General features: G+C 41.6%; 1 protein-coding gene and 1 long non-coding RNA gene across 6 annotated transcripts in view; both read left to right on the top strand.

Moving 5' to 3' along the window:
- Positions 1–4,694: 4,694 nt before the first annotated feature.
- On the top strand, positions 4,695–12,073 carry LOC135104510 (uncharacterized). Of its 2 annotated transcripts, XR_010270465.1 has the most exons (3): positions 4,695–5,405; positions 5,620–5,677; positions 8,052–12,073. It is a non-coding gene; the product is annotated as an uncharacterized LOC135104510 (long non-coding RNA). The 2 variants fall into 2 exon arrangements; XR_010270464.1 differs by lacking the exon at positions 4,695–5,405 and having other exon boundaries at positions 5,416–5,677.
- A 3,590-nt stretch (positions 12,074–15,663) lies between these two features.
- The window catches only part of LOC135104539 (SPARC-related modular calcium-binding protein 1-like), a 150,685-nt gene continuing 141,351 nt past the window's right edge, over positions 15,664–24,997 (top strand). For 2 of the 4 annotated variants that reach the window (XM_064012130.1, XM_064012114.1), the window contains exon 1: positions 15,669–16,067. In XM_064012130.1, coding sequence (XP_063868200.1) covers positions 15,981–16,067 — 87 coding nt within the window. In that variant the 5' untranslated portion in view covers positions 15,669–15,980. Of the gene's footprint in view, positions 16,068–24,997 lie in introns of all 4 variants that reach the window. The other 2 variants (XM_064012122.1, XM_064012129.1) reach the window with 2 other exon arrangements.

Here is a 24,997-nt window from a genome sequence, read left to right as displayed (position 1 = left end):
ATATATATATATATATATATATATATATATATATATATATATATATATATATATATATATATATATATATATATATATATATATATATATATATATATATATATATATATATATATATATATATATATATATATATATAAATTAGCAACAATAGCGTGATTATTAAGTATTTTATTAATTTTTTTTGACAATTTGACTCTCATGGGAAAGAGAGAAATCTCCAGTTTGAAGTAGTCGAGAATAAATACATATAATTTTTATCGTAACAGTAGTGTTTAGGAAAGCCGGTCTTTTATGATTGTTGAAGTTTACATTCTCTCAAGCTGTATCCATGAGTGACTTCAACTCCAGACCACCATCCGTGTGGACGTTATATAGATGTTAATTATGTTGATTTGCATCGAGAAGCGTAAAACTAAACTATACACCAAAACCCATCGCCAGGTACCCGACACGCCCAGGCAGCAGGTCACTGATGACGTCATTGCCTGTTGTGTTGGGATTGTGACGTTCTCTCAAGTCCAAGATAATTGTTCAGATTCTTATGCGCAATCTCTATATTGATGATGCAGAAACCTTGTTAAAATATCACTGGAAACATGAGGACGCCATTGAAAACCCTAATAGCTTTCGTTAAAAGTACTAAAATTAGTCGAGATCTGACGCGCAGACGTTTAAGAAAACAGTATCTGGTGTTCTGAGTGAGACAAGGAGATCAAATATAGGACGTCTTGAAACAAAGTAACCAGAGGACAGTGAAGGGAATACAGTGGCAGCATTCCCTCTCCTGAAGCTTTCCGGTGCCTTGTCTGTGGCTGATCCTCGCAAGTCTTCTCTGCAAGGCTGCCCACTCTCAAACTTCTATCTCAAGTACTTTCCTGTGCAGACTTTACATCCTATAGTTGGCCTGGCTTATCGCTCTGAACATGAAGTAAGAAAGGAAAACGGAATGAAAGAGAGAGAGAGAGAGAGAGAGAGAGAGAGAGAGAGAGAGAGAGAGAGAGAGAGAGAGAGAGAGAGAGAGAGAGAGAGAAACAAGTCCAAACCTTCAACGACCTTTGCTTCTAAATAAGATTATCAGGTATTTTCTCTCCACCTAAAAATATAAAAAAAAATAAATAAACAGAAAAAAAAAGACATCCATTATCTCTCTGGTATTGAGAACTCTTTAAAACACACACACACACACACACACACACACACACACACACACACACACACACACACACACACACACACACAGAGAGAGAGAGAGAGAGAGAGAGAGAGAGAGAGAGAGAGAGAGAGAGAGAGAGAGAGAGAGAGAGAGAGTTTGGGAATATATTGAAAACCATAAACAACAATCTGAGAGCCAAGATTCTCACCAGACTCATCCTCTTCCGCGTGCAGCCTCATGACCTCCGATTCATCACTCACTGTCGCACCACCACCACCAACACCACCGCCACCACCACCACCACCACGGCCCCAACCCCGCCAAGATACCGTTGTTGTTGTGCTCAAGAAATAACCTTGCCGCCAAACGGGAACTTTTTAATAAGAGCGTTTCAGAACCATAAAGTCTCTCTTGATCTTTTTGTTTCGTTCAGAAGTTTAGAAACTGTTACGGACTTCGGAAAACTTGAAGAGTACATACCTGGAAAAGTTTTGGAATGTATAGCATAATTATATCAGTTCTTGTTCAGTTCCAAAATCACGCACCTTTCTAACACAACACTGCGTTATACAGAAGCTGCATAAAAGATAACAAGTCTACGAAGGCAAGCTGACTACACAGAATGATTCCTCATTTCAGAGTATTCCTAAAGCAAACGTCTCACTTTCATTTTCAATTTGGATTACTGAAAATGGATGAGCACTTAAGTTGGTAATATAAATGCTGTATATAGTAAATTAGATTACCCCCCCTCTCTCTCTCTCTCTCTCTCTCTCTCTCTCTCTCTCTCTCTCTCTCTCTCTCTCTCTCTCTCTCTCTCTCTCTCTCTCTACAGGGTGACCGTATCTGTCTTTAGGGTGTTGACAAGGACATGTGTGTGTGTGTGTGTGTGTATGTGTGTGTGTGATGTTTAGATTAGGTAAGGTTAGGTTAACAAGAGACAAGAAAACACAGTAAATATAAATGAAAGATACGTTTTATTTAATATTTTTTTATTATACTTTTAATAAAATGCTCTGAAGGTGTGTGTGTGTGTGTGTGTGTGTGTGTGTGTTGTTGCTGTTGTTGTTGTTGTTGCTATTGTTGTTGTTGGTGGTGTTGTTGTTGTTGTTGGTGTTGTTGTTGTTGTTGTTGTTGTTGTTGTTGTTGGTATCTATTTCTGCTACTGGGTCTTCATCGTGGCTGGAAGAGGATGGGGAGGAGGAGGGAGAGGAGGGGGTCTTCTTCTCGTTGTCTCTGCCACCACCAAACACGCCTGGAGGGACAAAATTAGTTATTGTTACTATTTTTACTTCTTTTTATTTATTTACCATGTTTCTTTGTTCTTAAATGCTACAAAAGGGCTCTACTACTGCTATTGCTGCTACTATTTCTACTACTACTACTGCTACTACTACTATTACTACTATTTCTATTACTACTTGAAATGTTTATTTGTATTGATAACAAAACACGTGGTGTTAAAGGCGTGCGGGTGAAAGAAGTAGTTGTTGTGTAAGCGAGTTTGTCAATGAGAAAGGAAAGGAGGAGGACCAACACGAGGCGTGAGTCAGTGCATATCTTGTACGGTCGGTGTTGAGTTAGTGTTGATGTAAGGAGATGAAGGATGCTTGTTATGACCTGAAGCTAAGATGAGGCCGGCCTTACTACCCTCGCTAATGGATAACGATGGGCAGTGTAGGAACCCAGGCACTAACTGAGGACTGTAGGGACACTTTGCTGAGGACACTCGTGCAGGGAGGACGTGTGTTGCTGCACAGACACAAGTAGATACACCTACCTAGAACACCTGTCAGAAAGGGCGTGCGCGTTACTTAGCGATCACTCCAACACCCAAAACACGCAAGTTTAACAACTGTCTCTGTAAGAATGCATTATTCTCTAAGTAACGTGCACAAGCATACCTGTATTGCACCAGTTATTCATCTACAACATTGTCTTTGAACATTAATGTAACTCTTCAGATTTTGGCCGGATTCAATAAACGATTCGTGTCATCGTGTGGCTCTGAAACAACCTTCGCCGCCTTCTGGCAGTAATACGTGCTCTTTTTAGTCGTATTTCTCTGTGAGTGATGCTGAGGTGAGTTTACCATTGACTCCGTTTTCTTTCATACTTTAAAGAAAACTAATTCGATAATCTAAAGGGTACACATTTATAAATTTTCACTCCTGTTTAACAGTATTTTAGTAGTAGAAGTACTGGCATTCCCCCTCTTGGTCTCTCCCCTGCACGTAAGTAGTAGTAGTAGTAGTAGTAGTAGTAATAGTTTATTATTATCATTATTATCATTATTATCATTATTATTATTATTATTATTATTATTATTATTATTATTATTATCATTATTATTATTATTATTATTATTATTATTATTATTATTATTATTATTATTATTATTATTATTATCATTATTATTATTATTATTATTATTATTATTATCGTTATTGTTATTGCTATTATTATCATTCTCATAATTTTCTCGTCATTTCTACTACTACTACTACTACTACTACTAACTACTGCTACTACTACTACTACTAACTACTACTACTACTACTACTACTACCCTTCTCCTCCTCCTCCTCCTCCTCCTCCTACTACTACTACTACCACCACGATCACCACAACCACCACTACAACCGCTATTATACCAATAGAAGTAGCAGCGGGGCTGGAAGTGGGCGGGAGTTTAGCAGGCTTCGCAAGATTGGGTTGGAAGTTAGTGGAGGAGGAGTGGCACGTGACAATGCAATACAGGGCTTACAGAGGGCAGGGGTGACTGGGCCCTGCCTCGCCGCCCTTGTCAACACCCTAGAGACAGATACAGTCACCCTGGAGAGAGAGAGAGAGAGAGAGAGAGAGAGAGAGAGAGAGAGAGAGAGAGAGAGAATTTTCATTTTCTTTCGTTTTATAATCAATTTATTTATCTATTCATTATTTTAAGGGATATTTTCTTTTCTCAATATTTTTCGTTCGTTTTTATAATGGAATGTTTGTTTGTTTATATTTTTCTTTCGATTTTATGTTCAGTTTATTTATATATCATTATTTTTTAAGATCATTTATTTATTTTCTTTATTTTTCGCTCGTTTTCATAATGGCAATGTTTAATTTTATATATATTTTCCAATTTTTTTTTTCATTTCTTCGACTTAATATCCAGTTTATTTATTTATTATTACTTGTAAGTGTGTCTAAGTACTTACAAGGATCATTTATCTATTTATATTTTTATTTTTATTTTCCGTTTTTTTTTTTTTTTTTAATGAAAACTTGTTATTTCATCTATATTCTTGTTTTCTGTTACTTGTTGATGTCAAGGGTGACAATAAACATTAAGATTAGAGAGAGAGAGAGAGAGAGAGAGAGAGAGAGAGAGAGAGAGAGAGAGAGAGAGAGAAAACCCCACCCAATATTTCAACACTTTCCATTATAAGACGAAAAGCTTTTGAATGTATTTGAGTGTGTGTGTGTGTGTGTGTGTGTGTGTGTAGAGGGGGGGGCTGGGTGTGTGCAGGGTCTTTTGGGTGTATTTGAGTGTGTGTGGGGGTGTTTCGAGTGTGTGCAGGGTCTTTTGAGTGTATTTGAGTGTGTGTGGGGGTGGTTTGGGTGAGTTTCGGTGTGTGCGGGGTCTTCTGAGTGTATTTGAATGTGTGTGGGGGTGTTTTGGATGCGTTTGGGTGTATGCGGTGTCTTGATTGTATTTGAGTGTGTGGTGGTGTTTTGGAAGAGTTTGGGTGTGTGCGGGTTCTTTTGAGTGTATTTGAGTGTGTGTAGGAGTAGTTTCGATGCCTTTGGGTGTGTGCGGGGTCTTTTGAGTGTAAATGAGTGTGTGTGGGCGTGTTTTAGGTGCGTTTGGGTGTGTGTGGGGGTCGTTTTGGGTGTGTGCAGGGTCTTTTAAGTGTATTTGAGTGTGTGTGGAGGGATGTTTTGGATGCGTTTGGGTGTGTGCGGGGTCTTTTGAGCGTATTAGAGTGTGTGTGTGTGTTTTGGGAGCGTTTGGGTGTGTTTGAGTGTGTGTAAGGGTGTTTTGGATGTGATTGGATGTGTTTAGGGTGTACCCTGTGTTATTGAGTGTTTTGGATGTTTTAAGAGTGTTTTTGGGTGTGTGTTTGGATGAGTTTTGGGGTGTTGGAGAGAGAGAGAGAGAGAGAGAGAGAGAGAGAGAGAGAGAAAGAGAATGAGCATTTTAGTTGAGCCTATCCTGCGCTGGTTCGTCCGTTTGCTGAGGTGACACGGTACAGCAGTGAGTAAAATTTGCAATCATAATCACGTAGGGAGTGTTCAGTGGGGAAAGGACAGTGAGGGAGTGAAGGTATTTATATTATTTGAATTATTACTTGATAACATGTCAACGTGTGTGTGTGTGTGTGTGTGTGTAGGGAAAGGGTGGAGGAGCGGAGACAGGTGGCACTTGGGAGGACGCACTCCGGTGATAAGTTTTTTTTCCGTATTCCCAGCTGCTTCTCCCTGTACCAAGTACCGCCACGCAACACCAGACAGCCATGAGTATGTAAGGTAAGCCCAGCGTTGCCAGCCTACCCTCAGTCAGCCTTACTGCCTTCCCAGCACCATTATCCTCCTCCCTGTAGTGTCTTGTAGCAGTTTATTAAAGTTTTTTTGTTCGTTATTTAGGTATTTTTTGTGGTTATTTATTTATTTTTTTTTAGGTTTTGTTTACATCTGAGTCTGGAAACAGTTAGAAATTTAGGCGAATATTGAAGGGTCGTTTATAGGTTAACAAGCCGTCAGCTGAGCTCACGCCGCACTGACTGCTCACAGCTCCTGGACGGAGAAGAAGAAGTAGTAGTAAAGAAGAAGTAGTAGTAATAGTAGTAGTAGTAGTAATAGTAGTAGTAGTAGTAGTAGTAGTAGTAGTAGAAGAAGAAGAAGAGTAGAAGTAGCAGTAGTATTAGTAGTAGTAGTAGCAGCAGCAGCAGCTGTGTTATATTATAGCACTACAAATAATTATATACATTTAATATTTACATAAATAAATAATTCTGTCTATATGTAAATAATTATTAGTACTATTTATATCATTTACAAATAATTCAAAATAATAATAATAATAATAATAATAATAATAATAATAATAATAATGTAAGTAATTTTTGTATAAAACTATAACTGGAATTACCTAATTTATTAAACCATCACCTGCAAAATACAATTAATAGTAGTAGTAGTAGTAGTAGTAGTAGTGGCAGAAGCAAAGCATTAATAGTAGAAATAGTAGTAGTAGTTGTAGCAGTAGTGGCAGAAGCAAAGCATTAATAGTAGTAGTAGTAGCAGTAGTAGTAGTAGTAGTAGTAGTAGTAGTAGTAGTAGCAGCAGTACCTACCACTTTATCTATTTAAATAAGTGCACAAGTGGTATTTTAACCTAAGTGTTTCCCTACAATTGCCTAGTAGTAGTAGTAGTAGTAGTAGTAGTAATAGTAGCAGTAGTAGTAAGATTAAGATTTGGTCACGTAGAAAGGAGGAGAAAAATAGTAGTAATAGTAGTAGTAGTAGTAGTAGTAGTAGTAGTAGTAGTAGTAGTAATCTAAGTGCTTATATATTGCTAAATTACTTATAATAATATTAGTAGTAGTAGTAATAGTGAATTTCTACTTATATATTTAAATAGTTACTTATAATCTGCAAGGAGGGAATAGTGCATTGTAAACTTACTTATAGTGCTGAAAGTAGTAGTAGTAGTAGTAGTAGTAGTAGTAGTAGTCTTTGTAACTTATAACAAACTAAATTAAAATGTCTTTGTGTCTGTAGTAGTAGTAGTAGTAGTAGTAGTAGTAATAATAATGATAATAATAATAATAATAATTTTGATAATAATAATAATAATAATAATAATAATAAAAAATAATAATAATAATTTTTCACTAATACAAGATTATTCAATGATCAAAATATTTGTTTGTCTGTCTCATTCTAGTAGTAGTTTGTTGTAGTAGTAGTAGTAGTAGTAGTAGTAGTAGTAGTAGTAGTTTCTCTCTCTCTCTCTCTCTCTCTCTCTCTCTCTCTCTCTCTCTCTCTCTCTCTCTCTCTCTCTCTCTCTCTCTCTCTCTCTCTCTCTCTCTCTCTCTCTCTCTCTCTCTCTCTCTCTCTCTCTCTCTCTCTCTCTCTCTCTCTCAGTAATAACTGCCCCCTCAGGCATGCTATGCTTTTTTGAAGGTGGACAAAGATCTTTAATTTTTAAATTGTAATGAACCTCTGCATGTGGCTGCTATTTTTATCAGCAACACACTGTTTGTAGAAAAATGCATGTGCCCTAAGCTGATGCTAATATAGTGCTGATGAGAGCTAATTAGCATACCTTTTCAAGTGTATTTTTTATTAATGCTTTTTAACTTGCATCCTGTGCAGTGTGCAAACCTCCTGGCTGATTGTTGGGTCTGAAGGGGTGTGGGGCATCTGAACTGTAGTATAAGCCTTTCCTAGTGGTATTTTTAAATGCCGAAGGGATAGGAAAGGTAGCAGTCAGTCAGCAGCAACTGTGGAGGAATTGAATTATGTTTATTGTACAGAAAGTCATGTTGACCCATTTCCCTTGGAATATTTTTAATAAGTGTTAGTACAGGCATAATATTTTGTGTTCAAGAAAGATTGATTACATACATTCCTTTTTATCAACCCTGATGTATCCTCATAGGAAGGCAAAAAAAAAAAAAAAAATCTATTACCCTCAGAATGCATAGTAACAAATTAAAAAATTTATTTTGAATTATTGTCCCTAAAGTGCCCAATTTTGTATTTTAATATCTCTTTCTTTGTTAATAAAGTAATAGAATTATTTTAGTGTTTAATTCTTCCACTGAGCAAACAGCATTAATACTTATAAGTCTCTCCCAACCTTTGTCTGCTTCTTCATGATAGTTTTCTGTCCACAGCTCCACGGTGGCCCAACTTTCGGAGTTTTCGCCATTCCCTCACCAGTGGGATTGACAGGACGCCAAGCACTAGGCCGCAAGGACTTGATGAGTACAGTGTACAAGAAGGCACATGGTGGAAGCTAACAAGAAGCAAGAATGTGAATGTGAATGGATAGAGACAATGACTTGCTACTGTAATGATATTGTAGAGAGAGAGAGAGATCCCATGTGAGTGACTGACTTAAGATAACAGTCATTTGTAGTGTTTTAACTTTATCTTTGGCATGCAGCTTGGCTGTTGGTGAGGTGAGTGATACTTTTATTCAGCTGAATCATTCAGAACTCTTGCATTGTCCATGCCTTGGAATATGCTACAAAAGAACTTTTTAAGTCAACATGAACTCAGAAGTGGTTAATAGTAGATATGAATCTTGAAGGCTTTCACTGGGGAGGCCAAACATGTGTGTAGACAGCAGCTGGAGGATGTGATGAGTAGCAAGGCTCCTGTGCCAGTTCCTTAGTCAAGAAAAAAATCACTGCCAAGTACACTGAGGATGAAATGGCCAATCCTGATGGAGGTTGTGTCAGTTTTGATCCTCTAAATCAAGTTTTCAGGTATAAGGATCAAAGATTTGTCTTCTGATAACAACAGGAGACAACTGAGCCTTGCAAGATGAGGATGGGGAACTCCATCCTTGCATCAGCCTTGTTAGGTGAGGCTAGGGAGCTCCACCCTCTTGAGAACCTTGCTCAACCAATAATGATCTCCAGCCCAGCATCTCACTGCAAGGCCAATGACACTACAAGGTTGCTCAAGCCAGCACTGCCACTCCTCCTGCCAGCCCACTGCCTCCTCTCACAGCCTCTGTTGTCTCTCAGGAAGATTTCTGCAGTTGAAGTAAAACATTATTGGTAAGAAGTGTGACGAACTTTTGCTTAGAAAACAACATTAGGCTTGTAATGTTGGTGGTGGTGGTAATGGTGGTAACAACTGATGGCAGTGTGTTTCAGATCTTAACTCACACCAGACTCTCCACCAGTGGAAGAGAAGGAAGAGAGACAAGAAGAGAGTCCTTTGGCAGTCTTTAGTTGCCCAGAACATTTTTAGTTACATTAATCTACCTTCAAGAGATTTACATTTCCAAGTAATGCTTGTTTGTCCCACAAAGTGGTACTTGATGCTGTCTGCAGCAATATAATGTGATATGTTTCCTCTTTCAATGTCATATCTCAGTTCACATCATAACAAGTGATCAGTACTTCAGAAGTCACATTTAAATTTTCAGCCCAAAAAACTCAGGAATGGCAACATGCACAAGTGCTTTTGTTTCCTTTTGCCAGGATCACATGGCTGTGGCTGTGGTCCCTTAGGGCTGTCTCTCTATATATCACAAGTCCACTTTCTTCCTACTATGAATGGATGTCATTAAAGACAGTTGTATTAATTTCAATTCAAACATTGCAGGAATTTAAGCTTGAATTTTTGTTCTTTCTTTTCTTTTTTTATGCATATAGGTTCAAGAGATTATTTTGTGTGTGCAATGTGTCAGTTTGCAATAATCTTATAATGTCATTTGATTTTAATTTAAAGTTATGTTTTAGTTCAGTGAATGAGCTTTGATGGCAGCCACAACCAGGAACTTATGAGTCTGTGATATTTCTCCCCACCTGAGAGGAGTGTGTTCCCCTAATGCAGTGCTCAGCCTGTGTTCAGTAGTCCTCAATGAGAGGCTCAGGCAGAATAATTAGGTTGAAAGCTGCTTTCTATTTCAGAAATGGTCTCAGAAAGTTATGGAAATCTTACCTCATGACACTTTTCTTATTTAAGAGTATGGTTTAAAGAAATTGGGTATGAATTTTGGCATGAAATCCAGAAATTGTGGCAATAACTTATGTTTTGATGATGCAGATGTGTAGACACCTGATGGAATGTTCAGGTGTGGGGTTAGGTGAGCAGCAAGACTAATAGGCTTTTAATCATAATTATTTTTATTATTAAGGATGATGACCTCAGTGCCTTGTAGAGAGGATCAACAGGGATCAGAACCTCAAGCAGAAACGTGATTTATCCCGAGCAGCATTTACTGCCCTGGCAAAAATTGTTTGTCGTAGTTCCTCATTTTGATATGGAAGCTGTTACATGCAGTGGCTGTACTTCCTTTTATTTGTTTGTCAACTCCTAGTAGTTATTTGGAAATTTTGTTTTGATGATTTTCAGGCTGATTTTCACTGGCTGCTGTGGGACATGAACTGCATCCTGTTGTAGGATGCTCATTGTCTTGCCATCAGTGTTGCAGGACATTTACAGCATTCTGCTGTGGCTGTTGCAGGATAGATAAACACACACACACACACACACACACACACACACACACACACACACACACACACACACACACACACAGCCTTCTGCAGGACACACATGCTCAACGAAACCTTCAGGATGGTGCTCAGCTCAGGGCTGACAGAGGAGGAAGAGAAGGAGCCAAGTATCTGCTCAAAGACCTTTAAAGAAACTCACAGTGGTTTCCAGCAACATGAGAAAAGGCTTTTATTTGTGTGCTTTTCTTTACTGTATGCAAATGTAGAAAGACAGTCAGGATGACTACAGTCTGTTGATATGAATTTTCTCATCACTTAATAGGTAATTTGACTGATATTTTTTCTGTTGTAGCTGCATATATCCTGAGATCAACTCTTGTATATGATGACAATGTGTGACAATATTCACATGAAGGGTGTGTGTTTGTGAGTGTGCATGTGTGCATGTGTCCCTGTGGACCCTGACTGAGGTGTTCCTGCTGGAGGCTCAGGGCTGTGGCCCTGTGGAGCCTTGAGGGAGGGGCAGCCTGAGTCTTGAGTTTATGATGTACCTTTGTCTGTATTAACCAAGAAATATCCTTTCTGGTTACAAAGGAAGAGGGATTATCCTCTGTGAGGTTACTTCCTAAGAGCAGTCCTGTTGGTGTTATGTTGGGTCTGAAGTAATGGATCTCCATTACAACTCCTGGCCAGGATGGTCCTGAGCAGCACCATGCTGGCCAGGGCTGACTGATTACTGTTGATATTATCTGTAGTAGTGCTGCTCATCATGCTGTGAGGATGCTGGTCACTGGGTGCAATTGAAAATAAAATTTTGGAAATTTGCATGGGGATAAATAAAAAAAAATGCACCTACAATTTGTCTTTGATATAACTCAAGGTTGTTTTATAATCTGGTATTGAGACCAGAACACAGAATAAAAAAAAATCATAAAGCATTTTAATTTTATAGGCTACTTTTATATCATATGAAAGTAATTTAAAATATTAACATATCTACTGAAGTTCTGCAAAATTCTTTGGAGGGGTTGCATCCTGGGCCTGGCTTGCATGAGCTGAAGTGTGTATAAAGGCAAGTTTTGTACATTTTTATGTAGTGAAGTGTTTTGGTGTGTCCACCTGCTGTGTTGCTCGGGTTAACTGTGCTGGGTCACCAACTTGTAGAGGACTCATGACTCCAAGTCATGAGCTACAGCATGTCATTGAATATCTCTAGAAACTTTGTCTTATCATTGGTCCTGCAGTGACTCAGAAGAGCTGCTTGACATAATGTTGCCGTTTTTGCTGCTGACAGTTAGTGCAGTGGCGCTCACCTGCCTCATCTGTTGGCTGCAAGACTGTTGCCATCATTTGATGAGGTGCAGATGTCAGCTTAACAGGAAGCACATCTTGTTGAGGCTGAGAGCAACTGTAAGAAAATAAGCAAGAAGAATACCCTTGGCTGCACATTGTGTGTGTGTGGGGTGAGGGTGTTGGCCTTCTTGGCAACATGAGGTGTGATGGTGGTAGCTGTTAAGGCAGTTGTCCAGCACCTAGAAGGGCGCTTAGTGGTGTCATGTTGCAATATTACTAGAAGGCAAGAATGTTCATTGCCTTATAACAGTGTCTCGCCGAGCATTCGTCAACTGAAGATTGTCATAACTGCCTACATTTTGGTGTATTCTTTTAAGCATTACGCCCATCTTGGTCATACGTGATAATAAAATAATTTTTATACATGTATTTTTTTCCCGCTAACTAATTCCAATAGCATGTATTGTTTGTGAAGAACTGTGTGTGTAAAAGTAAGTTCCATGAGCTCCCACACAGTGCATTTCATTGAATAAGAGGCCACACATAAGCTTGATGTAGTACACAGTATTAGTGTGGCAGCCAGTCAAGACAGCCAGGCAGGCTCACTTGATCATATTTCATCTATTCTCAAGTAAAGAAGAATTAACTATCAGAAATAACAAAATAACACAGTTAAGTACATTTTTCTTCTATGCTGTGCCACAATTTGCAGGTCTCTTGGTATTTTGATTTCTTCACAGGAAGAAAAATATGTGTAAGAAGTGTGAAGGGCTGAAGGGAGGCACATAACTGCAGCATGGACAGACTGACTTTAATGGTTTCAGAACAACATGATTCATTGATGTTAATAGTTGTAAGTAGTGTTCTTGGATGTTGTTGGGTTGTATGTGTATAACCAAGAATGTTCACCAACTGCCAACCAACTTCAGTGGCTGAAGAAAGCTTTATTCATAGGAGTACTGGTACATGGATATGGTGGATAGTTGAACCTTTCACCTATTTTCATCTTTTCTTTCTTTTTTTTTTTTTTTTTTAATCAAAGTAATTTTTTCACGATTTCTTTTCCTCTTTTTTTATACGCTTGTCTTCATGAGTTGATATTGCTCATAATGCTAATATCATCTCTTATCGTACAACTTGCTTAATTTCTCTTAAAGCCTTGAGACTGTGTTTTCTCCAGCATATTTCTTTTCTTTATACAATTGTCTTCAAGGGTTGGCATTACTCATGAAATCAATGCCAGTGTCATCGGTGCCTTCCCTTGAAGACTTAGGACTGTCATCACTGTGAAGATATTCTTTGGTGCAGTCACTGGAATATGAAGCTGGCCAAGGACACCATCCTTTACATTCACACATCAGTTAATAAGGAAAGATGTCTATGTGTAAACAAATGAGGTGGAAAGATTGTCAGTGACTGAGAGAAGAATAGGATGAATGAAGGAAGGCAGTCAAAAAGATTTCATTGTTAAAAGGAGATTGACAGATTTTTAATGAATGAGAGAAGGATGGGAAAAATGAATGAATGAATGAAGGAAGGAAGGAAATAACGAAATCAAGGCATGTATCTCTCAGAAGCTGCCATTATTCTTGAATCCATACCCTACTTTTGAACCTTTCATGCTCAGTCTGTTGCTTAATCTCCATTTCAGAAAAGGTGGCACTCTCCATTAGTGTAGAAATAATTAGTTTGAAGATAATCACTTGGCATGACCCATTGGCATATGGACCCAGTTAGGATGCGGAGCCCTCCATAGGAAGTACCTTGTACCCGCTGTGGTTTGAGGATTGGAGTAAGCAGAGTAGGGAACAGTCTAATTGTGAAGGAAGGTAAATCAGCGTATGGTGTCGGGCCTTGCTATGGATGCATGTGGCCAGCTGCAGTATACCTAAGCTGCTGTGGGGTATAGTACGGTGGTCCATGAGACTATCTCTTGCGGTTAATTGTGTGTGTTTGTGGCACTTGTCTGGGCCACCCCGTGAAGGATTGCCAGCTTTTGTAGACATATTCTTATTCTTATTCTTATCCTTATTATTATTATGTTATAATGCAGTATCACAGTCTTTAGAGAGTCCAGATGTAGCTCTTCAGACTGGTTAAGAGCCCCAGGAAAAAAAAAGAAGAAGGACCGAGAGCGATTTTATTTATTTATTTATTTTCAATTTCAGGTTCTTAGTCGAACGCCTACTGCTCACGCTTTCGCATATTATTACACCAAATAAAAAAAAATAAATAAAAAGTAAAAAAAAATATAAATAAATAAATACCCTTACCCTACGGCGGAATTTTTCAGTGCTGCACTACTCGTGCATCTGAAATACACTTCATACATTTTACAATAATTTATGTATGTACGACAGCCAGGAATAATTATGCATAAAAACACAGGTATTAGTCATGTTTTGCACCATTATACGTCAGAGAGAGAGAGAGAGAGAGAGAGAGAGAGAGAGAGAGAGAGAGAGAGAGAGAGAGAGAGAGATTAAGCAGACTGCAACCACAGTGCTGACAAAGGGTAAACATTAAACAACAAAGAGAGATTACGTGGCCTACCTCTAAAAAAAAAACAATTATGAAAAAAAGTAAAGATAAAAGCACTCATATTCATTTCCTTACCATAGTAAAATATAAATAAACAAATAAATAAGAATAAATAATTGAATAGATAATATAGATAGATATATGAAAATAAGAAAAGATAATACACGAGGAACAGGAATACAGGTAAAGCACTCGTCCTTATTACCGTAGAGTAAAATAAATGAATAACCAAATAAAAGAAAAATAAGAAAAGATAAAACACGAGAATCAAGAACACACGCAAAGCACTCGTCCCCCTTCCCTTCACCATTATCCTACACCGCTGTTATTCTGTTGATTTTGAATTTGAAAACGAGCGTTGTTGCTGAGGTCTAGTCTCCTGTTGTTGCTTGCCGCGGCTGATGTCCTTCAGTGCTGGCGTGTCAATATGCAACACATGTTAATATTTGCTATTATGCGCCACATTAAGAGATGTTGCAAGGAACCGGGTAATACAGAAATAAGAAAGTAGGATATAACAAAAATCTACACCAAATCATGTATCATACAGTTAGTGAATAAATCGAAGAAAAACTCCAAACTAAATAATTGCATGTTACTTAATAAAGACTATTAAAACAGATGAGGGAGGCTGTGTGAGGATGGCATGCTGAAGGAATGTAACAAATGCAGCCTCGGCATTTATAAAGTTAAGCTTGTAATTACTTTCAAGCGTAGCATTAGTATGAGACAAGAAGACACCAAGGGCAAGGCTGTAACTCGGGGCTAGGGTCTGATTAACGTGCGTGAGTGACCAGTAACCAGCATACATGGGCCAGTCCAGCCACCAGCGACCGCCCTCCTTCCCGAGACAATGTTAGTTAGCTTGCTGACGTCACGCGGCACACTTTAAAAAGACATGCCGTGAGTGTGACGCGGGGAGGCGCGGGCCACAGTGTACTTGTCAGCAACTAAGTAAGCAGCGCACAGAGACGTTGTGACGCCAGTCAGCGTCACTTTCCACGAAGCGATCTGTCATCTGCCCACCCCACAGCTTTTCGGTTTTGTCTTCCTTTTATATAAGAGCATACTGTCTTAAGAAGGGTTGGAACAAATCAAGGTGAAAACCAGATTACTGTTACTCTGAAGACTGCGGCAGAGTGGCCTAGTTGTACACACAGGAAGTTGGAGTTTCTGAGAATGACAGCGTCCCACCATCCTGAGGAGTGTTGCTGTGGACAGTCTTGTTTACCACTTGAAGCCCCTGGCCGACGCCTCTCAATGAAATGGACAGGAGGCAAGGACACTAATGCCTGCCTGGTATAGCGCCAAGATAATGAAACAATAAAAGTTACTGAGACTTGTAAACATGTAAATGACGAGTAGATGTAGCTAAACATGTCGAAATAAGGGAGGAAAATTTCTTGTAAAAATTACGACAGGTAAAAGCATGAATTGTCAACATTTAGGATGTCGGAGAGTCGGAGTTAGGCTATGAGAAAGGCAACGAGACAGACAGGCAGGCGGCGAGCCGCGAGCGGCTCGGGCAGCAGACTGAGCAGAGCATCAGTGCCTAGCTAGACACCGGGGTGAGGAGACACGCATACTCTACCCTCAGCCTTGACACTTGTGCTCCCTCAACTCTTCCTTCAATCTCTGAATACTATGCAATTTAATTTTGTTTGTTAGACGTGATTTAGCAGTCACCCAAAATGTGAGGTACGGCGCCTTCCGTCGCCCTTTAGTCGTGGACCAAGAAGTGTGTTTATAAGCGCGTGTGTGAAGTGTGCGGGGCGGCGCGGCGCGACCACCATGCCGCACAGGGGAGGCCAGGGCGCCCTGCTGGCCCTGCTGCTGCTGCTTCCTGCTGCCGCCGCTCAGCTAGGACTCAACGAGGAGGTAAGGCCATGTCCATGACACTCTCAGTAAGGTCTGTCAGTAAGGGATGAGTGGGGCGGCACGGTCCGGGCACGCCTGACCTGGCCTGACCCGAAGCTCGCGATCGACACTGCACGCGACTATAGTAATACCTTGGCCAAGGCGAGGCCGTGTCACGTAAGCTGGCCCTCAGGCCTGGCATCCGCCCACCCTCCCGTCTGCTAGAGGGAGTTGGGGGGGCTCAGTTCAGCAGCGTCAGGTGTTCCACTTGACGCGTGTGTTGCTCGCGGCCTGGGTATTGTTTGCGTTTACCCCTCTCCCCCATACGTACCGCTCCCCGCCCTGCCCCGCCTCCCCTCGCGGCGGCGGCAGACGGCCTTCACGGCGGCCTCTATGCCGCCGCTGCCTGGCCGTCACTCCTGGCCCGGGGGAGGAGGAGAGGAGGGGATGCCCACGTGTCCTGGGGAGAGGCCGCGTTGAGTCATCCTCCTCGCTGCGGTTCTCCGGAGGGCGGGGGAGACGTCTGGTAGAAGCAAAGTGAATCTGCATATCGCTCATCTCATAGTGTTAAGATTGTTGTCAGTGCACTGCTGTTTGGCCCGGCAAAGGTGGTGCCGCGCGGGCCGGAGTGGGTGGCGGGCGGGCCTGCAGCTGTCACCGCCGGGTTGTCCTCGCCGCGGGAGTGAGTTTTGTTGCTTCTTCGTGGCGGGTGTTTCCACTTCGGCGTTGCTTGATAGGAACTCTTACGGTGGACGTGCTAAAATGTTCTTGTGTCGTATTTTGATATTGTTAGCAACCCATATTTGCTGGGGACATATAGTACTTCCTCCTGGATGCATGGTGCATGTGTGTGTGTGTGTGTGTTGCAAGTCAGTGAAAAAAAAAAAAAAAACACGGACCGAAATGAAGTCTCGGTAGGTATATGACGGACAGCTAGAGTGGCGTGTCAGGCCAACCCTCATCCTTCTTCCCTCCTGGGGACAAACGTGGTGAAGGGAGAGCAACATACAGCTGCCTTGGCGAGAATACCTTTACACTTACAGACGGCGTGGCGGTGAATCAGCTCACTGGATTTTGTATGACTGTCAACGAATGTGCGTGCGCGGCGAGTGGCTGCCAGGTGGTCAGTCGGGGAGTCATCAGTATTGCAAAGGTTTTGTTTCGTCCTTCCCTTAACTGTCGCCGCCATGGTCACTTCCTTCGCGTGGGTGGAACAAGCCCATCTGCTCCTAGGTCTCCTCTCGTCTTGACTGCCAAATCGCGGATTCACAAATAGTCTGTCAGCGCTTCCTGGCATCTCTTGTCTCCTACAGACGCGGCACGAGGTCAGCATAACTGGGGACTATTCAGACCGTAAATTTTAATGCTCTCACAGCACCGTGTGGTGCAAGGAGTTCCTTTTCGTTCAAGCCACCTAAATGTTTGATATACTAAGCCTGACACTCAGTTTGCACCTCTCTTCAAGGTGCGGTGCTGAAATGCTGAACAAACTCAAGTCAAACACATTCACTGGATTCCTTCACTGGTTTGCCAAGGTGGTGATGGTGGTGGTGGTGGCGCGGGTCTGCCACTGCCAGACGGCGTGGCGGACAGCTCTCAGGCGCGGCTAACATACCTCGTCCAGTTCACTTCCGCCGCCATTTTTCTCTCAAAGTACCGCCATTCCCTACCAGGCTAGAGTCTCTAGTCTAGTCATACAGTCTCAGGCGGTGGGCCTCAAGGACATGGCCTCGCTGCCTATACCCGGTGGTGCTCCCTCCTCCCGGCCTGCACCACTTTCCCTCACCCTCTGATGGCCGCGCCTCCCCGCCGTCCATTACTTCATTTACCGCTTTCTGTTAATATTGGATGGTCACGCTGCAGAGATACTCTTATGGTTGTGTGGCGGCCTTGAGGACGGCCGTCCAGTCCAGAGTCGGGCAGAGTGGGCTGCCTCGCGCTGCATTACAGACGAACTCTTCAGATGACGATCAACACGTGTTAAGAAAACGGAACTCTCCTATAATCGAGGAATACTGGGCCACCATCGACTAATTACTTGCATTTAAGCGACAATGACCGTACATTAACACGAGAATCTTCACTGTTAATAGAACCATGGCTTGAATAGCTGTAACAGCTGTATTATTAACTTGTTACTCTTACGTGTCACTGTTACATCGTGCAGGCTCAGTCTTAGCGCACGGTAGTTTCTTCTTGGGAGAGGTAGCGCTCCCTTGTGAGCCTAGCCAACGCCATAACTGACTAAAAGATCATTGTCCCACGCTAGTTTTTTGGTGGAGGAGGTAAACGGTCTTTCGTAACCCTAGTCAGCATGTGACCTTGTTATTGCGACACCATAATTCAATCAAAACGTATCCTGGCTCACGGTTTTTTTTCTTTTTCTTTTTCTTTTTGGTGGAGGAGGTAGCGCTCTCTCGTAACCCTATAACCGGCGCCATATGACCTTGTTATTGCGACGCCATAACTCAATCAAAACGTATCCTAGGCCACAGTAATTTTTTTTTATTTTATTTATTTTTTTTTGGTGGAGGAGGTAGCGCTCTCTCGTGATCCTATAACCCGCCGCCATATGACCTCACTGTCTCATCGCCATAACCCAGAAGTTACCTGTCCCACGATAGTTTTTCGTAACCCTAGCTGGCACAGTTATGACTTTATTGTTTTTGCACCTCAGCTCAATCAGAAATCATCGCTATTTGAATTTAGTGGAAGAGATAGCGGTGTCTGGTAACGCTAGCAGGAGGCATATAACTTCATTGTACAGGCGCCATAACTATCAAAAGCCGTCTCTCTAAGGTCCTGATGCGGGGTGGTCCGTGTCACTCGTTGCCTTGACCCCCTGCATGCCTTGGCCCTACGCTCCAGTGTCTGATAGAAGCGCGATCCTTGACACACAGCAAAAGTCCCCCCGTTGTGTTGTGTCATCCTTCAGAAGCTGCGTCTGGCCGCCACTTCGCCTCGCGGGACCCGGCCGAGCAGCGACATTTGTATTGGTGAACTAAGTCTCTGTCTCGCCGTGGTGGTCTCGAGGGGGCAGCTGGGTTGGGAGTGTCAGGAGGGAGATGGCCTTGCTTGCTTTCCTGTTCTTTTTTTTTTTTTTTCTCCTGGAGTGTTGTTGTTGTTGTTTTTGGTGTTGGTAAATATGATGGTGGTTGTGATGTTAATGTTGTTGCCGTTTTTTGTTGTTGTTGTTGCTGCTATCGTTGTTGTTGTTGTTGTTGTTGTTGTTGTTGTTGTTGTTGTTGTTGTTGTTGTTTTTTCTTCTCTTCATGTTCTTGTTGTTCTTGCTCTTGGCGTTCACTCTCTGTTCATTTCTCCATCCAGTCCACATAGTATCTCCTCTTCCTTTCCTTTTTCCTCCTCTTCATGTTCTTCTTGTTCTTGCCTTTCACTCTGTTCATTTCTTCACCCAGTTCATACACTACAGTATCTCCTCTTCCTTTTATTTTCCCACCCATCCTCTCAGTATTTATTTTTCCCCCTTCAATCCACCCAACATCTTTTACACCCACCACTCCCTCCCTACCCTATCCTTCCTCCACCGCTTCTCCATCCACCTGTATCTCTTCTTTATCCCCCCACTCACTCAGCTATCATCTGCATCACTGGTGTGTGGTTGCGCATCTTCTTCCTCCCGCAGGCTACGCAACAATTCCTGAGTCATGGGAGGAGCTAATGAATCCCAGCTGGCCTCAGGTGGTGCGGTGAGCCTTCTCTGCTGATTACTCCCCGTGGCCAGCCTGTCTGTGTGTGTACCTGCTTGAATCGTTCTTACCTGGTTTTTCTTCATGCCTCGCTGAGTAGTAATTGAGATCAGTGTAGTATTGAAGACCGGGAGAGAACGGTGGAGAGTGTAAGAAGTGGTGGTATTAGTGGATCGTGTTAGCTTTCAACATGCGTGGGTGTTTTGGGTACATTCGTGTCTTAGTTGCTTCATTTGAATGTAGGATGTATGTAGGTACGGGATCTTAAGACGTAGGGTGTGTTTTTTTTCGTTTTGTTTTGTTGTAGTGTTATTGTTTTTACGTGTAAGGAAGGTTGGTCAAGGCCTGTTAATATATATATACGGCATCTTAAGAAGTAGTGTGTTTTTTCTCAGTTTGGTTTTAGTTGGTGTTGCTCATTGGAAGGAAGGTTGGTTATTATTTTAGTTTAGTATTTGTCTTTATACTCCTCTCGTAAAATAGTCGAGTTATGTATGTCTGTGTGCGTGGGTATGTTTGTCTCTCTCTCTCTCTCTCTCTCTCTCTCTCTCTCTCTCTCTCTCTCTCTCTCTCTCTCTCTCTCTCTCTCTCTCTCTCTCTCTCTCCCCCAGATAGTGGGAAGGGAGGGAGGAGGGGGAGAAGACCTCGCCAGCTGACCTGTTTTTCTTAGTCCATAACAGATTGGAGTTTTGGTTTCAAGGAGCCGTGACCTTGTTTTGGAATGGGGAGAAATAGGGTTGTCTGCCATCACTTCACTCCTATCTCGAGGCTTTCATCTCTTTATGTATTGTAGAAACGAGCGATGGCAGGGGAAAGGAGAAAGGAGGATGGGTGAGAGGGAGGGAAGAGACAGGCAGTGGATGAGGCGAGGCAGGGAGGGTGGAAGGGAGTGGAGTACTGTATGCGATAGATGGGGGAGAGAAAGGAAGGAAGGGATAGACGGGGAATGGGGGAGAAGAGAAAAGGTGGAAGGGAGGGAAGGGAGAGGGGATGAACGAGTAAGACAGGGAGGGTGGAAGAGAGGGGAGGGAAGATGATAGCATGACATTTAAAATTAGTGTCATGATGTCTAGCCTGCAACACAAGTAATCGTGATATTTCAACGCTGTTTACTTCGTCACTACGACCACGAAGGCTTGCATGAGGGTTGAAAGGAGCGAATTGGAGAGAACAGTTGGTTATTTAAATGTAGTTTCATGATCCATTGCCAAAAGAATAAATATATAAATAAGAGTAATTGTTATATTACAACACCGTACTTCACCAGTAACATCATAAGCGACGTATGAGGGTAAAATTACGAGTGAAATTAAAGGTAACAAGGCAACGCTTGATTGTATTACTCCGCCAGTAGAAACCTTGACGTCAAGCTTGGCGCCAAAACAGTGAAACACAGGTGTGGGCCGGGCCGAGGGATAAGTGTGAACGGCTGCGGTGTTTACAGTTTAAAGTCCATTACCTGTGTGCCGTGCCCCGTCCCTACCGGAGCATGGAGTGTAGGGTTATGGTGCTTGTGTGTGGCATGTGTGATGGAAGTGCTGTAGCCGGTGAACTGAAGCACAGGAAAAATGACCAAAAGAGAAAACCCGCTAGTATTGTTTACAGTTCAAAACCTATTGTCTGCTTGCCGTGCCTACTGCAGCGTCGAGTGTAGGGGTATGGTGCTCGTGTATGATGAAAACCCTGTAGCCGGTGAACTGAAGCACAGGAGAAAATACCCAATCAGAGTTTGTATGTTGTTAAGAGAGTATTAACAGTAGGAAGAGGATGCACAACAATGTTACTGGCGACAGCATATAAGAGCGGCCGACCCCACCAGGGATTAATAAGGTGAGGAGAAGATAGTATTAACATGGTGGTGACAAGGGATGTTCCTCTGGAGTGGTAATGCAGCTTGACAAGAACAAGGGCGTGGAAGTGAGGCGCAGATTATTGATGCGGTCACACAGTCCAAACATTAGCACGAGAAGACGGGAAGTGTTGTGAAAGACATAATCATCAGCACAAGAAGGCAGGAAGTGTTGAGAAGGACAGCTTATTCCACATTACCGAAGGTGAGTGTTGCTGTGAAGTGACTGTGTAGAACTTCCCGTGAACGTGACAGCAACACACCTCATTACAGATCAAAGGCGTTTCAGTTACTAATTCTGCTATTACAAATCATAAACATGTTCTCATTTACAAGTAGTGAAGCGCTGTATTGATTATCACACTTGGTTTAAAAAAAAATGGATTATTAGAACACTTTTAAATATCATTGTGTTTCTTATTTCGCTAGCATACTATTCCTTCCCTCCCTCCTTCTCTGGGGCCGTATTCTTCATAAAGTTGCGTGTCGTAGCCATCATAACTTAGAACATCTCTCAAAAGTCGAATGTTATAAGTTATGATAACAGTCTCCTAAATGAAGCGATTACTTAATTTCAAATAATAAAACTGATCACTGCTGCGCTTCCTGTCGCACTTCACACAATCCTTTCCACCTCCCTCCCTTTGTCACCCCTTCTGTTTCCCTACATATGTCCCCTCCTCTCCGTCTCCCTCCCTTTATCACCCCTTCTACTACCCTTACTTCTCCTGCCCCCTCCTCTCCGCCTCCCTTTATCACCCCTTCTACTACCCTTACTTCTCCTGCCCCCTCCTCTCCGCCTCCCTTTATCACCCCATCTATTTACCTTACATCTACCCCCTCCTCTCCACCTCCCTCCCTTTATCACCCCTTCTACTCCTCTTACATCTTCCCCCTCCAGGCGCCACATTTCTCTCCACCCAAGGCGCCAAGCATGACTCAAACTTTCCGTCCAGTTCACACCATAACGAATGCGAAGGAATAAGGAATAAGGAACGCATAAGGAATACGAAAACGGAGTCTGTTATAATACGTATTTCCTGCTCAGAATAATACGTGGATCTTCTTCATGCATAGGAACTGTTATCTTCATTGGGCCTTCTTTTCCCCCTTACATTATTAAAAAAAAAAAATGTTGTAAACTTGCGCCAAACCACATTATACTCGTAATCTAAGCCTGAGGTAGATAACAAGTAAAGATGTTTTCACAGATTTTAATGTTGGAAATTACGTATCGTGGGCATCATGAAATTCCTTCAGAGTGGCACGTCCATTCAGGTTTTGCGAGACAGGACTAAACGGAATGACGAGGAAACTAATAGTGATGAAAATGATCGTGGACTTCATGAAATTCCTGGACGCGCCCAATCAGGTTTTGCGAGGCCAGGCAGAGTGGCATGACGAGGACACTAATATGGAGACAGATAGATAGACAGATCATCATACACACGTCTTAGCTGATAAGCTGATAAGTATTGAAGAGTATCAGATTATAAAAGCGAAAAGTGTCTTAGATGATGTAGTGAAAATAAACAATTCTATATATGTATAAAAAAAAAAAAAACAACAACAACGACTGCTTATCTGAAGTTTAAGAGCATCAGATTGTATAAGTAATAGAGGTGTACGACATTTCCTGGTAAGGGTACGACGAGAAGTGTTCCGGACTTAATAACTAGATGATACAGTGAAGGTAAACATTTCTTTGAACAAAACAGTTGATGATAAGAAGTTAATTAGCATCAGGTTGTTTAAGTAATAGAATGATAACATTGTATATGAAAAAAAAACAAATATATATATATATATATAAGTGACATACTAATAACACTGTATAGGTAATAGAAAATAAGTAACGGAGTAATAACATTATATTGGCAATAGAGTATAAGAAACAGTAATAATATTGTATAGGTAATAGATAATAAATAAAAGAGTATATAATAATATTGTATAGGTAATAGAGGATCGTATATGTAATAGCATGATAGGAGTATCTGATTGTGTAAAGAACAGAAGTGTACGACATTTTCCTGGTAAGGGTACGACGCACTTTTACCGGGATTAACACTCGTGCCCGCCACACTGATGACGGGCTGCAGCTGCACTAGACATGCTACACAGGTACGCACGAGGCGCCTCACCTGTCTACGTGCGCTCTTTCACGCAGGTGTAATGTGCGTGTTAATAGTAATATATGTACACGTGTGTGTGTGTTTTGCATTGTCTGATGTTTCGTGTATGTTCCCCTTCTTCGTTTTCTTCTTCTTCTTCTTCTTATTTCTTCTTCTTCTTCTTGTTCTTCTTCTTGTTCTTCTTCTTCTTCTTCTTCTTCTTCTTCTTCTTCTTCTTCTTCTTCTTCTTGTTATTCTTGTTTTTCTTCTTGTTCTCTTCCTCCTCCTCCTCCTCCTTGTTCTTCTTGTCAATGTACTGGCAATAGTAGAAGTAGCATAATAGTAATAATAGTAACTGTAGTAGAAGTTCAGATTGTAGTGACAGTAGTAATGATAGAAGCAGTAGTAATAGGTAGTAATTTCTTGTCGCTTTCCTCTCTCGTTCTATGTCTAAAACGAGTTTACACTCCTCCTCCTCCTCCTCTTCCTCCTCCTCCTCCTCAATTACTACTCGTCTTCCTCATCCTTCCGGCATCACCTCTCTCTCTTTATTACTCCTCCTCCTCCTCCTCCTCCTACTTCATCTCTCGTTTTCCTTCTCCTCTACCATCATGGTTGCCATTATCATATTGTAGCAGCAACAGCAGCAGTAGTAGTAGTAGTAGTAGTAGTAGGTATTAAAAGCAATACTACTACTACTACTACTACTACTATTACTGATAATGATAATAACAATAATAATAAACTGTAGTGTACGTAAGTCAATTCGAGATAATCATGAATATATTAGTAACATTTTTAAATATGACGATGGAAGCAGTCCTTGTTAACTAATGAGATGGAAGCTGAAGGGAGAGCGATAGATAGAGGTACTTAAACATAACTTCCTTCCCTTCTCCTCCATTGTATTCTCTTCCCTTCCTACCTCTCCCTTCTCTCTTTCCTTCGCTCCTTATCCCCCTTCCCTCTCATTGCTTTCCTCTATTTCAACTTTTAAATCACTCAAGCAGTTCCTTCCTGGCTAAATTCTCTACCGTTGCCGTGCCGAAAACTCCGGAAAACTCACACGCTCTCTCCATCCATCCATCCATCCATCCATCTATCTATTTATCTATCTCACTTGTACCCTCTTTCTCTACCTCTCTCTTTCTGCCTTATAACATTTCTGCCTCTCTTCCCTCTCTCCCTCCCTCCATCCATCCATCCATCCATCCATCTATCTATTTATCTATCTTTCACTTGTACCCTCTTTCTCTACCTCTCTCTTTCTGCCTTTTAACA

The sequence above is a fragment of the Scylla paramamosain genome, chromosome 1, assembly GCF_035594125.1.
Source record: "Scylla paramamosain isolate STU-SP2022 chromosome 1, ASM3559412v1, whole genome shotgun sequence".
Classification (NCBI taxonomy): domain Eukaryota; kingdom Metazoa; phylum Arthropoda; class Malacostraca; order Decapoda; family Portunidae; genus Scylla; species Scylla paramamosain.
This window is presented reverse-complemented; position numbering and strand designations above follow the sequence as displayed.